The sequence below is a fragment of the Heloderma suspectum genome, chromosome 1, assembly GCF_057233095.1.
Source record: "Heloderma suspectum isolate Gila_16-S chromosome 1, 16-S_ref, whole genome shotgun sequence".
Lineage (NCBI taxonomy): Eukaryota > Metazoa > Chordata > Lepidosauria > Squamata > Helodermatidae > Heloderma > Heloderma suspectum.
This window is the reverse complement of record NC_139458.1, coordinates 20,819,841-20,834,534: the sequence shown is the minus strand read 5'-3', so window position 1 is coordinate 20,834,534 and position 14,694 is coordinate 20,819,841. Positions and strand designations below refer to the sequence as shown.

General features: G+C 45.8%; 1 protein-coding gene across 1 annotated transcript in view; it reads left to right on the top strand.

Annotated features, from left to right (window-relative positions):
- KIF26A (kinesin family member 26A) overlaps nt 1–14,694 on the top strand; it is a 199,068-nt gene that overhangs the window by 102,760 nt on the left and 81,614 nt on the right. The window contains exon 4 of the mRNA XM_084837551.1: nt 4,163–4,311. Within this exon, the coding sequence (XP_084693677.1) occupies nt 4,163–4,311 (149 nt within the window). The remainder of the gene's footprint in view (nt 1–4,162; nt 4,312–14,694) is intronic.

Here is a 14,694-nt window from a genome sequence, read left to right as displayed (position 1 = left end):
GAGGGCGAAATAAGACATCCATGTCTGCTGGCTGCTATCATCACACAGTTCTTATTTAAACACGTGGTAGTGCTGTGGCAAGGACTGACAGCGCTACTGGCTGCAAACACTGGGAAAAATATTGTCATGCAGTGTTTGGAAAGATCCGAGGGATTTTCACTTCCTGTGGTTGTTTATAGCATCCCCCCACCTTTTTTTTTTTTTGCTTTGAGCTATCTGGGTTTATTTCTGGCATATACATGTTGGTCCTTGTTGCTAGGTTTTATACGTTCTCATAGAACCATAGAATTGTAGACCATCTACTCCAAGTCAGTGCTTGATTCAGGAAATACAGATAATTATAGAAATATAGACCTAAACCATCCCCAACACATACGTGTGCTCCCTCTGCTTGAAGATCTCCAGGGAGGGAGAGCCTACCACCCCTTCTAGGTACTTGGTTTAGTTGTCCGATTGCTCGTACCGTCAAGGATTTCCTCCCAGTGTTCAGTAATAACAACAAAATATCCTATTGTTTGATCCTACAATATTCATTTCATTTATTATACTTTTAAACTGACCAGTAACCAAACTTGCCTGGGGTGTGTGCAATATATTAAAAACATAAAATACAGACAATAAAACAATGAATAAAAACAGCAAATCATAAAACCAAGATAAGATCAGCAGCAAAGACTAAAAACGTTCTAGTTCATAAAACCAAAGTAAAACGAGCAGCAGTAAAAGTGCAGTGATCTAAAAACAGTCCTTAAAATGCCTGAGAGTCTAAAAAGGTCTTCACCAGGTGCCAGAAAGACCATAGGTGCTAGGTGGGCCTCTTTGGGGAGGTCATTCTACAGATGGGTGCCACCACTGAAAATGTCCTGTTTCTTGTAGACACCTGCCTTGCTTCATTTGGTAGGGAGCCATGTAAGACAGGAGGAGGACCTCAGAAGATGACCTTAGAGTCCGGGTAGGTAAATATAGGAGGAGATGCTCCTTCAGGTAACCTGACTCCAAGCCATTCTGGGCTTTAAAGGTTAAAACCACCATTTTGAATTGGGCTTGGAAACAAATTAGCAGCCAGTGCAGATGACAAAGTACTGAGATACTTATGATTACATTGGCCTGTCCCAGTTAGCAGTTGAGCTGCACTGTTGGCTGGTCCATGTGAATGTAGCAACCACATGGGTGGGGCCCATCACTTCGGTCTTTGCCACCCAGTTGGCATGCTTGGGCAGGTTGGAAATGCCCATGCCATTGCCGCATTCATACATCCTCCCCACTGGCATCAGGTCACACACCACAGGGCTTCCAACCCGCTATAGGTTCATGGGAAGGGGACCTGTGGTAAATACAAACTGGTTAAATTAAATTAAACTGTCCAGTGCACAAAAGCTTATACCACTATATGCTTTTAGGTGCCACAGGACTCTTGTTGCTTTTTGCTGCAGATGACTTAGGCACCAACCCCTCTGGAGTTGAACCTTGCATTTCTCAATAAAAACTTCCAAGATTTTAGATAGCAGTGATTTAGGATAATGCTTCTGCTACTCCTTCAATATCATCCTGCAGATGTGTGCCAGGCCATGATGCCAGAACAGCCAAACAAAGATCACATTTCTTTCTACAAATACCATTTGCAGGAGGTTAAAAAAAATCATAGCTATCTCCTTTGAGAACTGAGAAAGAAAACCTGAGGAGACATGTGAGTTATATAAACTGTGGTGTGTATGCATGTGGGCATGTATACACTTTTTGTCAAGGTTGGGTTTTTTCTTCCTTAAAAAGAAATCGATGTTTTTACTTGGTTCTTTTGGCTGCTCAGGCGGAAAGATGCTACAAATGTGACCGTTTGGTTAGTTCCTCTTAAAACAGATAGAGCTTGTAGATGATACGCGACTGAGAAATAATTCCTGACAGTTATAACTGAAGCATATAAACCGTTCTGCCAGCCACCGAATAATGCCGTAAAACAAAAGGGGTTCTGCTTATCTTTTTCCGTGTTTTCATGCTTGTCAGACGGTTTAACAGTGCATTACCTATAACAAAGAGTCTCTGTATTATTCCTGTTGTCTGCCTCTGGTCATGGTTTTAACCTTGTCCGGCTCTGGGCCTTTTGCCGACATGCCTTCCATTTATAACTTATTACTGTGGCTGTGTACGGAATATAGGAAAGACAGGGGGAATGGGTTATCAGGCAGACGTGGTGGGTTAGGAAGCATATCACAGGACAATGGGCTTAGATGATCTGTTGAATTCACATAATCCAAACCTTTGCAATGGTAGGACTCCCAAGATCTGCTAATAGTCTTGTGAAGTCCTGTCCTGTTCAGTCCTACATTTCTGATTGTCTCTCTGATAACTCCTCCTGGATCTCCTGTCGAGATCTCGGGGTGAAGAGGGCGAGGGCAGAGCTTCCAATTTCTCCACCTAAATCCTTCTTCCTCCTGTATCTCTTTGTTACAGTTGGAAATACTATGCTCTTCTGTGTCTTTGAGAAACATAGCCTTGGAGTAGTCTTTGATTCTTTCCTTGTCATCAAGGTGTCTTGATTCTTCACCTTTCCATCAAGGTGTCTTCCTCTCTTCTTTCAAGTCGCTTGTGAAGACACACGTCTTTGCTGTAGTGTTTGCTGAACAATTGCTATCCTGTCTGTTGCTGTTTGATGCTCTCAATCCCTTTCATCACTTCCTTTCCCTGACATCCTATCCTCATCCCAGTTGTGTTGCTCTAATGTAGTTTATAAGTCCCCTGGGCCGGAATTGTCTCATTTCTGTGTCCCTTACAGCATATAGTGCCATTATTGTCACTAAATAAATATGACAGTAGTAGGTAGTAGTGGTAATAGTAAGAGATCTGAACCCTCCTACATAGAGAACCCTCCTCGACCAGTTGTTCATTTAGGAAGCTTTTCTTGATCCATTCAGCTGCAACATTTATTTATTTAATTGAGTTAATAAATCTTTAGGATGTCTATCCTCACAGGGTGGCTTACAATAAACTAGTACCAGTTAAGAATATATGAAGCTTCTTTAGACTGAGTCAAACCATTGGTCTGTCTTGGCCAGTATTGTCGACACTGATTGGCAGTGTCTCTCCAGGGTTTCAGGCAGGATTTTTCCCCCCAGAAAACACCAACAACAATCATAAAAGGTACGCATTTTATAAGCATTTAAAATAAAATAACAAAAAACATCAGGAGATAAAATAACTTAGAAAATGAATCCTAAGATGGACTTGAACCAATTTATGCTGATGATACAACTGGCCCTACAACGACCAATATAATTGGGTTACTGTGGCTGCTAGTACCCCCACTACCACTACTAGTACTGCTATTGCCTAATAGTAGTAGTTGCAGGTGGAGCCTCCAGCAAAATGTTGCAGTGTGGAGTAGCCCCTGTTCAGGGTGCTAGCCATACCCTCTTGCAGGATGCACCATTCCATTCCCCCTCTCCCACACGGTTTTCTGGGTTTTCCCCCAACAGTCAGTCAGCATTCCTTGTACACTGAGCATACTTAGGTCTCATTGGACTGTTTTGTTCCCCCCGTGGGTTATGGTTTATTTTTCTAAAGTTGTTATTTTTTAACTCCTGCAAACCGTGGGGTTTCCCCAAGCCTGCTGATGACTCCCTGTTGTGCATGGGTGGCGCTGTTTTGGCTAAAGTAGGATCCACACTCAGAGGATGAGTTCGCCATGACAGCCAGTGTGGTGTAGTGGTGAGAGTGTTGGACTGGGAGCTGGGAGATCTGGGTTCTAGTCCCCACTCAGCCATGGAAGCTCACTGGGTGACTTTGGGCCCGTCACAGACCCTCAGCCCAACCTACCTCACAGGGTTGTTATTGTGAGGATAAAATGGAAAGGAGGATAATGTAAGCCACCTTGGGTTCCTTGCAAGAGGAAAAACAGGATATAAATGCAATCGATCGATTGATCAATAGATAGATGGTAAGTTTGCTCTAGGAGTATACACTACTCCCTATGTGAAATACTGTGTTCATATTATTGTTTATGGCATAGTGTTCTAGCTTCGCAAGGTGATTTTCAGTTTTCAGTCATGTCCTCTATAGTGATGGCAGTTCCTCCCCCCTTTATGTTATTTAAGGGGCATGCTAATAAAGCTTTCCTCTAAATGAATATATTTATAAACACCTGTTTTTAATTTTGGTATTCCCGCAGGAGGCAACAGCAGGAGAGCGTGGAAAGGAAGGCTCTAATATTCAAGTTACCTCAGGACAGAACAACTGTGACCAAACCGGGAATGGTGGTTCCCAGAGTTTGGTGACCCCTGCTGCAGGTACTTCAGCGGCAGCGTCCTTCTTCATAAGGTAGTTTTCATCTTTATGATTTACACAGTTGCTTTTGGGTGTTAAATAGCTACAAACCAAAAGGTTATTTGAACTTCTTTTGCAGATGACAGCTCAGGTAATTGAATGTAATGAAGCTGTGTGGATGGATAATGGAATCATTATGCAATGGAAACACAAGTCTGGAATCTGGTAGCTAAGCACCTTCTTCCACCTGCTGGAAATAGGATTTCTACTGGAAATCCTACTTTCCAGCCCCGCTTTGCCAAGGAGAAGTGGCGGTTGCCCTTTCAAAACACGTAGTTCCACCTACAAAGACTCTTGTTTTTCTCACTTATTATTCACTAATGATCAGACCCAGCTTCCCATGGGTGGGAGTAGCCTTGACGCTGATACAGTGAAGGCTGCAAGCAAAGTTACTCAGGTGTCAGAGCTGGACACATTATATCTGCCCTGTCTTGAGTGAAGCCATGCCTGTTGGCACTCCCAGGCATGGCCCCTGCCTTGCTGTACCCCTGTAGCCCCTTGGGCGGAGGTCTTTCCACTCCATTCCCCTGAGCAGGATCTGTCCCACAGCAGTAGGAGAGGGAGCAGGCACATAACTCTGACGCTCGGCCTACTAAATCACCATTAGTTTGACACAGTGAAGCCTTCAAGTGACCCTACCCAACTGTCAGAGACCTCGACACATCGTGCCACCCTGTCTGAGTGAAGCCATGCCCACTGGCACCCCTAGGCACAGGCCCTGCCAGGTACACTGCTGTAGGACCTTAAGGGAGGGGGTCTGTCAGCTCTATTCCCACCGGGGCGGGGGTCTGCCCCACAGCAGGGGACAGGTGCATAACTCTGTTCCTCGGCCTAATAATCTCTCCTCACTTCAAATGGGTATGATCTGCAAAGCTATGTGCTGGTTAGGGATGTATGCCTCCCTAGAGGCTGAAGATTTACTGCAGGCTTCAACCACATGGACACATTTAAATAAATTACAATTAGTTAATGTGTTTAAAAAACAAAACCCTGCGGTGCACATCCCTAGGGTCCCCTTAGTATGTCAAGTTTCAGGTGTCTAGGTTTCATGTCTTGTGGCGGTGATGGAAGGACAGATGGAGAGACAGACAGACACACACCGTCTTTTATTACAGATAGGGTTTATGTGGACAACCTGTAATTCCTTTCTCGCAGGCGGTCTTGGGAAACGGTAGTCCAGTGAGTGGGGCTGGAGATTCTCTTAAAGGACAGTTCTCCACACCGTCACCATACCGTAAATCCCAGTGCAGGGAAGGGGGCCTGTGCGCATAAAGTTCTCCATGCAAAGTCCCCATCCCATCAGACATTCTCAGTGTATGCACAAATGCCAAGGGGAGGGGCTGTGTGGCACTCACGACTTAAGGGGTGGAGCAACCTGGTCCCATGTGGCTGTGCACAGGAGCTATTACACTTGTATAAGGTTTCTGTAGTCATTTGAAGCCCTGATTCTGCTGGATTTCAGTGTTACTCCCATGAATTCTATGTTTTTTTCCCCCTCACATTCATTCCGTCTTTCTTTTATAGATAGTGCCCACAAGCTGTTGCATAACTTGGACAGAATTTGCTTTGTTACACTCAGTAAAATGCATGGAAACTACGTTTACATTTTGAGTCAAGAGTCCTCATTTAAAAGTGGTTGCTTAATTGTGTGCCACTGTTATATTTACTTCGATATTTTTATTCATTAGTCTCAAGAGGAACTATGGCGTCTCTCTGTCTCAGGGGTACAGCGTTCACCCAGGTTCCTTTGGAAGGAGCGTTTGGTCATATTTGCATCTATTTACAAATATATAGGTTGAGCATTAGGTGGGGATTTGCAGCATTGCCCACTCTGACAGACATTCATTCTCATCAGATTTCTAGGACAGAGAGCAGTTCAGCCCTCTCTGTCCCTTTCAGAGTCTCGTCAGAAGGGTCAGCTTTTTCTTTGTGTCCTGCTTACATACAGACCCAGCTGAGGAAAGATGAGTCATTTCTGCCCCTCACTTCTCCTGCCTTGGGCCATCCTAGATTCTATTGAAGCACGTCACCCAGAATATTTCCTGCTGTCAGCTGTCTTTTGTCAGGTCTTCAGAGACAAATCCTCAGGGCATCCCACACTTGATAGCTCTACTTACAGAAATCTTAAAGAGTAGGAACCACAGAGTTTGAAGGGATCCTGTGGGCCATCCTGACCAGCTTCCATCCCATAACACTGCATAGTCAGGAAGCAAAGAACAGGTTATGGGGAACGAAGACCTCCCACTGAGAACATGTGTGGGTAATGGTATTGTATGAGGACTCTGGAGAGCCAGATTCAAATCCCTGCTCATCCATGAAGTTCATTTGGTGTCCTTGCCTCTCTCGGTGGAGCCCACCTCACAGGGTTGTTGTGCTGATAAAATTGAAAGGGGGGTATAGAACCATGTATGCCACCCTCCCTGGAATAAGGGGTGGGATATGAATGTGATAAATAAAGAACAATAGTGGGGCCAAGATCAAATTTGATAAAATTGAGAACAAGACTTTGTGTTCCCCCCTCCTTTATTCTGGTGTCGTTGTTGTGACTCATTGGTTATCAGGAAGAGGTTTTCATTTCTGTAATTAGGCCAGCCTTAACCTGGTTCCCTCTAGTTGTTTTGAATGACAACTCCCAGCATTCCTGACCATTGGCCATGCTGCCTGGGGATGATGGGAGTTGAAGTACAGAACATTGGGAGGGTGCCAGGTTGAGGTAGGCTGATCTTAAAGCAGCAGAGTGTGAAGAGGTGAAGTCGGGGACGGGGGGAGTTTTGCTCCTCTGTTCTGAGAGCTTAGCTTAGTATAAAACTGGGGTCTCCAACATGGTGACCACAGATATCTCCCTTGGCACCTCTTGCCCCTCCTTATTTTTATTTTATTTTAAAATATTTTTAAAATTAAGAATAATACCTGGGAGGCTGACTTGCTGAAAAGTGAAGTGTCAGCTTCCAATGCCATCTGTATGTCCAAGAATGCCTCTGGGCCCCAGGTCTTTGCGCCTCAACAGTTTGCCTGCTATGAAATGAATGCTGGAGGAGAAAAATGTGAGTTCAAAAGAGTGGCTTTGTGTTTTGGGGCTCAGACCCTTCCTCTTCCTTTTACTTAGGCTTGTGCACAAGGTACTTTCTTTTACTCTTACCAGTTTGCCTTCTGGGAAATGGGTATTTTGTAACCTGTCACAGTCACCATGGCAGCCATTTTGTGAATGGGCCATTCCCCAATGGCAGCCATTTTGTGAGATTGCCCACAAGATTTTGTGAGATTACACACCTCTACCCTTGCTTTATAGTGAAATGGGCAAGCATATGTTTAATAAATATTTCAGTGTTCCCCTCATAGAAAAAAAATCCCTTTATGCAAAAACTAGCATCTTAGGGAGAAGAGTTCAGCACACAGAAAGTGGTTTAGTGTGGGATCATTTAAACATACCATCCTGCAGGTAGGAATGTGTGTGTGTGTGTGTGTGGGGATTTCATTCAGTTTGCATTTTAATGCAAAGTCACCAGTTCTGCACTTTTGAACCACTGTGTGAGCTGAAACTCAGTTACCCCAAATTTGCAGGTCTCCAAGTTTTGCAAAAATGTGCACAAAAATTCCAGTATTAGGGAAAATACTGTTTAAAAATGCATTATATTAGTAAAGTAGCTTGCAAAAATGTGTACCAAAATGCTTATGAATTTTCATGCAGACTTTAAAAAAATCTCAACTTTGGTACAAACCAAACGTAACATTGGAAAAATGTCTATCCCTTTCTTGCAGCCAGAAGTGGTAATGGCCAGAAACAATTTTAGCACATGGTTCTGCTGATCCTTTAAAATGACCTCAGGTTTCCACTTGCTCTTGGTGGCGTAGCTGCAATTACACTGGAGGGCTGTGTTCCTTGTAAAATCTTCAGATTTTCCACAAATGCCTACCATGAAATAAAATGGCGGTGGGAATGTAACCATCCTGCACAGATCTCCCATTTACATTGTGATGAATGCGGTAGATGAGATACTAGTCATATGCCATAACATAATTTAGGGCACAGTCTAATGAGATCCATTCTGGGTACTTGTACGCTTCCAAAGTCGGACGCTGTCGAGTATACAAGGCAGAGTGGGAGGCACGTTGTGCCCCACGCTCTGCATTTTAGCTAGATGGGCGTATTTGCCCATCTAGCACAGGCGTCTGGGAGAGGGAGGGACAGAGGCTGGGGTGGGCTGGGGATATGGTGTAAGCCCTCCCTTCTCCGCCTCACCAACTGGCATGCATCATGGAGCTTGTAGAGGCAGCCAGAGCGCTTCTCTTCATGCGCGTTGCCGGGGGGGAGGGGGCGGGGAGCGCGGTTTTCTTACTCTGAGGTCAGAGCCCTCTCTCCAAACTTAGAGCCAGGAGGAATCTGAAAAATCCTATGGTCCCCTCAGATGCTGTCTAGGGGCCATATGATTGTTCCCTTAATTAAAAAAAAAAAAATTACTGTTGATTTTGTCTAATGAAACCCTTGGTGTCTCAGGGTGGACACTGAGCCCATAGAATCCCAGAGTAGTTCTGATTCTGAGGAAGAGGAGTCGCTCCTGGGAGAGGAGTGCGCTCCTCTTTCCCAGGGCCAACAGCTGACGGAGATTCCTCCCACCGGCATTCCTAGCTTAGATAGCAGTCCTGGGAGTGACAGAGCGCGGGAAGCAGAATTGATGGACGCGTGACGCCGACGCAGAGAGTGGCGCCAAATGGAGGGCACGGAAAGGAGGCGTAGTGCCCGGTTGGCGCGCAAACAACGGCTGCGCCCAGAGGATCCAAGGGAAAAGGGGAGGGACTCTCCCTAGCCCTTAAGTTCAGGGGTCTGCCAGTGATTCCCTTTCAAACAGGGACCAACTGTTCCAATTGTTCCCTTTCAAACAGAGACCAACTGTAGGGCATAGGTACTCTGCTGCTCATATCTAGGGATGGACGAAAGTCACTTACCTGATCTCAAAGCTTGCTTCGCGGTGGGGGGGGAGGCGCTCCGTCCCTCCCCCCGAAATTCTGGTGGGGGGGAGGTGCCCCGTCCCTCCCCCCCGAAATTCTGTCCGGGGGGAGGCGCCCTGTCCCTCCCTGCCGAAATTCTGGCCGGGGGGGAGGCGCCCTGTCCCTCCAGCCGTGAATCCTCTAGTCCTGCCGGGACGCAAATGGCGGCGGCCATAGCCGCCGCTGTTTGTGTCCCTGCAGTCAGCCATGATAGGCTACATAAATGTTTACGTAGCCTATCACGGCTGACTTTGAGAAAAAAAAAGCACGTACGCAAATGGCGGCGCCCATGGGCGCCGCCATTTGCGTACGCACTTTTTTTTCCAAAGTCAGCCGTGATAGGCTACGTAAACATTTACATAGCCTATCACGTTTGCTTGTGTTTTTTTTTACTTGGAAATGGCGGCGGTGGCAGCCGGTCGGAAGACTGGCCGCCGCCGCTGCACCACTGCCGCCGGAGCCGCTGCCGCCAGGGACATTCGACCAAGGTAAGTCCCGTCACGGGGGTGGGGGTGGCAGGGGGGTGGCAGACTTGGTGGACGTGCGACGCCGATGCAGAGAGCGGCGCCAAATGGAGGGTGCAGAAGGGAGGCGTAGTGCCTGTTTGGCGCGCAAACAACGGCTGCACCCAGAGGATCCAGGGGAAAAGGGGAGGGACTCTTCCTAGTCCTTAAGTTCAGGGGTCTGCCAGTAATTCCCTTTCAAATTATGAAATTTGGGGACCAACTGTTCCAACTTAGGGCATAGGTACTCTGCTGCTCATATCTAGTTGCTAACGGTAGAGTTGTTAAGTTGTAAAAGAGGAATAAAGCTTTGAAAAGAATCCCTTTGTCTGTGTCTGGACTTGGCTACTGGATTAGACTGAGAGAGGCCTCCAAGGAGCCCTTGACATCCATAAAAATTATTTTTAATTGTGGATTAGGCTTCTATAGATGCTATCAGCTGGCATAAAAATAAACAAATAAATCGCAGAGCAAGAGAGGTGAGAACTTTTATTGGCCAGCTACTGTAGTTCTGGCATTTTGGATACATTTTTGAATTAACTCCAGAGCTCCAGGAACAGGCATTCAGAGCAAAAAACCCCATCTCTAAGACAATATTATTTTATTTATTTATTTATTTATTTATTTCATTTCTATACCGCCCAATAGCCGAAGCTCTCTGGGCGGTTCACAAAAATTAAAACCAAACAATACACAATAAAACAATTTAAAATATATAGAACATTAAAACCACAATATAACAATACAACCACAATAAAACCTAGCAGCAGTGCAGGAGTTTAAAATACAGATTTAAAACAGCAAAGATAAAAATTTAGAAAGCTAAAATGCCTGGGAAAATAAAAAGGTCTTCACCTGGCGCCGAAAGGAGTGCAATGTAGGCACCAGGCGAACCTCCCTAGGGAGCTCATTCCAGAGCCGGGGTGCCACAACAGAAAAAGCCCTCCTCCTAGTAGCCACCCGCCTCACTTCCTTTGGCAGGGGCTCACGGAGAAGGGCCACTGATGATGATCTTAAGGTCTGGGCAGGCACATATGGGAGGAGGCGATCCTTGAGGTAACCTGGCCCCAAGCCGTTAAGGGCTTTGAATGTTAACACCAGCACTTTGAATCGGGCCCGGAAATGGACTGGCAGCCAGTGCAGCTGGAAAAGTACTGGTGTAATATGAGCTCGCAGGCCAGTCCCTGTTAACAATCTTGCTGCCCTATTTTGGACCAGCTGAAGTTTCCGGACCGTTTTCAAAGGCAGCCCCACGTATAACGCATTGCAGTAATCCAGACGAGAAGTTATCAGAGCATGGATAACTGTAGCTAGGCTATCTCTGTCCAGATAAGGGCATAACATGTAAACAGATAAGATTATAACATGTAAAGTAACAGTGGTCAGGAATTGAGGAGATTTCCCTCATCGCATCTGTTAGACCACACTGGTGACTGAATTCTGGATACCGGTGAACTGATTGAAACAGAATTCAAGCAAAGCTGAAGTAATGAAAGAGGGCAGAACTTGTGACATGTGAAGGTCAGGGTCCCCAATCATGGATGATGTTGTCAAGCCTTCTCTGATCACTCACGTTCATAGCCTTGGGGCAGGTTTAGTGGTCAACCAAAGTGCTTTGCTTTTCATCACTGTCATTTAATGGACAGGGAAGAACGCAAGAAGAGCCTTGCTGGATCAGACTAGACGTCCATCTGATCCAGCATCATGGGCCAGCCAGAAGCTTCTGAAAAAGCCTTAGCGGACATGCCCCGTGATCACTGATGATGTTGTGCAATATCACAAATCATGCTTGCTTACAGGCAACAAACAGACAAGGGTCAACTCACAGGATGATTCCTCCAGCAAAACAGTAAGGCTCAGATGCTTCATAAGGCAGTACAGGACCAGTGGGTTGTCTTTGCTGGTACCAGGCACACCTAGGGATGTCAGAGAATTCCGCGACGGATCTTGGTGAGGCTGAATGCCAGTGCATTTGGCCCCCCGAAATCCATCGTGGAACGAAGCCCTCGCCCTCCCACCACACAAAAGGCGCGCGGGACGAAGACCCTGCCGCCCCCACCCCACGAAAGGCGCGTGAAACGGAGCACTTACCTGCTCCCGTCTGTGCTCCCGTCCGCGCCGTTCCTCCTCTTCATAGCCGTGAAAGGCTACGTAAATACTTACGTAGCCTATCATGGCTAACGTAGGGACGCCATTTGCGTCCCTGCAGAGGCCGTGATAGGCTACGTAAGTATTTACGTAGACTATCATGGCGGGGGGGGGGAACCCCAGCATACGCAAATGGCGGTGGTTACCGCCATTTGCGTATGCTGGGTTCCCCCCCCCCCCCGCCGTGATAGGCTACGTAAGTATTTACCTAGCCTATCACGGCAGGGGGGAAAAAAACCCAGCGTATGCCAATGGTGGCGGCTACCGCCATTTGCATACACTGGGGTATTTCCCCCTGCCGTGATAGGCTACGTAAATATTTACTTAGCCTATCACGGCTCAATACAGGGGCGCAAATGGCGGTGGCTACGACAGCCGCCATTTGCGTCCCTGCAGGGCTGCCCAGCAGCTGGATGTCCGGCTGTGGGCGGCCGGAGCCGGCTGGCGGCTCCGCGGCTTGGCCACGGAGCGGAGCCAGCCGGGCAGGATTCTGGGGGGAGGGATGGAATGCCTCCCCCCCCGTCAAGGATTCTAGGGCGGAGGGACGGAGTGCCTCCCCCCCACCGTGGATGCCCCTGAGCAGAGCCAGATAAGGGATTCGTACATCCCTAGGCACACCATCCTCTAAAAGACCAAGGAAAAGTGTGGGTACATGGAGGATAAGTTGTAAGTAAGTACTACTTATGACATTGCACAACATCAACACTGATCATGGGGCACATCTGGTAAGGCATCAGCCTACATTTCCAAGTTCCTGGCTTTGTTGAGCTTGAACCTACATGAGATAGCCTTAACTCTAGTCGTTTAAAATCATTCATATCACTATTCACATATCCCTGTTTCTGTCTTGTGGTATAAAGAAAGGATATAAGCTGTTTTGCTTAATTGTGAACATTTTTTCACAATTTGATAGATTAAAAAACAAAAATTTCTTTGGATATGATAAAACTCTCTGAATCCATCCATCTCTTTGCACATTTATGCCTTCAATGTTCAAATGCCTGGAACTATACTTGGATGTTTGATCTTCAAAGGAAGGCTTTTTAGCAGATTATTTCTAGAATCAGGATGCTCTGTCATATTTGCATGCCTCTGAGTTTGCGGATTAAAGAATCTAATTATTTGCTAATGATCATTAATGGTACATATAAACTGAGGGTCACTTTCCTATTACAGGCACCTGATGGTTTGCTGATAAGCATTTGGCCGTTAGATTGACAATAAAATACAGTCAATAATTGAGGTGACTAGGAGAGCAGACACCTTATCAGCTGTAGGCCTGGCAGGACAGCTTGTCAGGACTCAGGGTACTGATTGAGCTGTGACTGAGCATATGATTAGGCCATTGGAGCAATGTGTCTCTAATGAAACAGCAGGAAAAGCATTGCAGTATTAGTTCAACTGCTAAATGACTAATGCGTTTTTCTTCCAAGGCCCCGATGCTTCAATTAGTTCCGATAAATTGTTCTTTTGGCTACTGTGAGCCGGGGGAGGGGAGGGTGGGTGGGTAGTGTTTTCCATGGGGCTTTGAATATCTTGCGTGCCATTTAGGGATGGTGACGGGTAATGGTGGTGAGAACAGTGTTTCATCCCTGGATGCTTCCATCCAGGTAGGTCTGGCCCTACCATTAGTGCAGAGTGAAGTGGCTGCCTCAGGCAGCACATTTTGGGTTTCATGAAAGGTTAGCAAATTGCTAGTTATTTATTTGATTGTTACTATATTTTTACTTCCAAGGAGGGGGAGAAGTGCTTGTAGGATTTTCTTCCTCAGGTGTCAAAATAATTTGGCCACTGTGTAGCTTGACGGTGGGGAAATGTGGGAGGGTTACAAATAGGATGGGAGAACCAGTGATTTTTGAGTTCACCTAAATTGCTGAAAATCACTTGGAAGTTGGAAGCTCGTTTTGGCTCACCCCCGTTTTAGTTGTCAACCTGTTTTTTGGCTTGTTCGAATGAGGAAAGTGTGCATTTCTGTGCATATTTTTCAAAAGTGTGCACTTCCTCCCCCCCATTGACTAAAGTGTGACAATGTATTTTTTTTAAAAAAAACATTCATTTCAAGGTGCACATTTGTTTGAAAAATATGCATTTTTTGAACACAAACACAAATTCAGGAATTTGTGAATATTTCATGAAAAAAGTGCTCTTGCTCATGTTCAGGATTGCAAACAGGATATGTTCCCATGATTTGCAAACAGAAGTGAAATTCTCAGATGGCCCTAGTTACAAATGGAGGCAATAATAGCCTTGTCTGGAAGCACCCTTGGTTTTAGATCCTATGTGATTATTCATTGGGAGCACCTTGATCTGTGGCAAGATCCTTGGTTTTATACACAGCGCAGCTATTGTCGCAAACAATGAAACGGGTTTTAATTTTGTGTGATTGTCCCATGTAGATCACCTGAGTCTGAATTGCAACAATAATCTTAAAATAAGTTATTTTATTTTTCAATGTAATCTTAAATACATTCAAGTGCAAACCCCTGAACCTTGAAACTTGTATCCCCTGTCACCACTGAATGTTTCTCCTGCACCACTAAAACAGAAATAGTGCCCTAGTTTGCCATTTCTAGTTGCTAAATCTAGCAAAAATGTACATTGGATTCTAAGCCCAGTGGAACTAATGAAGATGTAGCTCAATGTTAGAGCACCTGCTTTGCATGCAGAAACTCCCAGGTTCAATCCCTAGCATCTCCAGATAGGGCTAGGGAAGAATCTGGCCTGAAACCCTGAAGAGCTG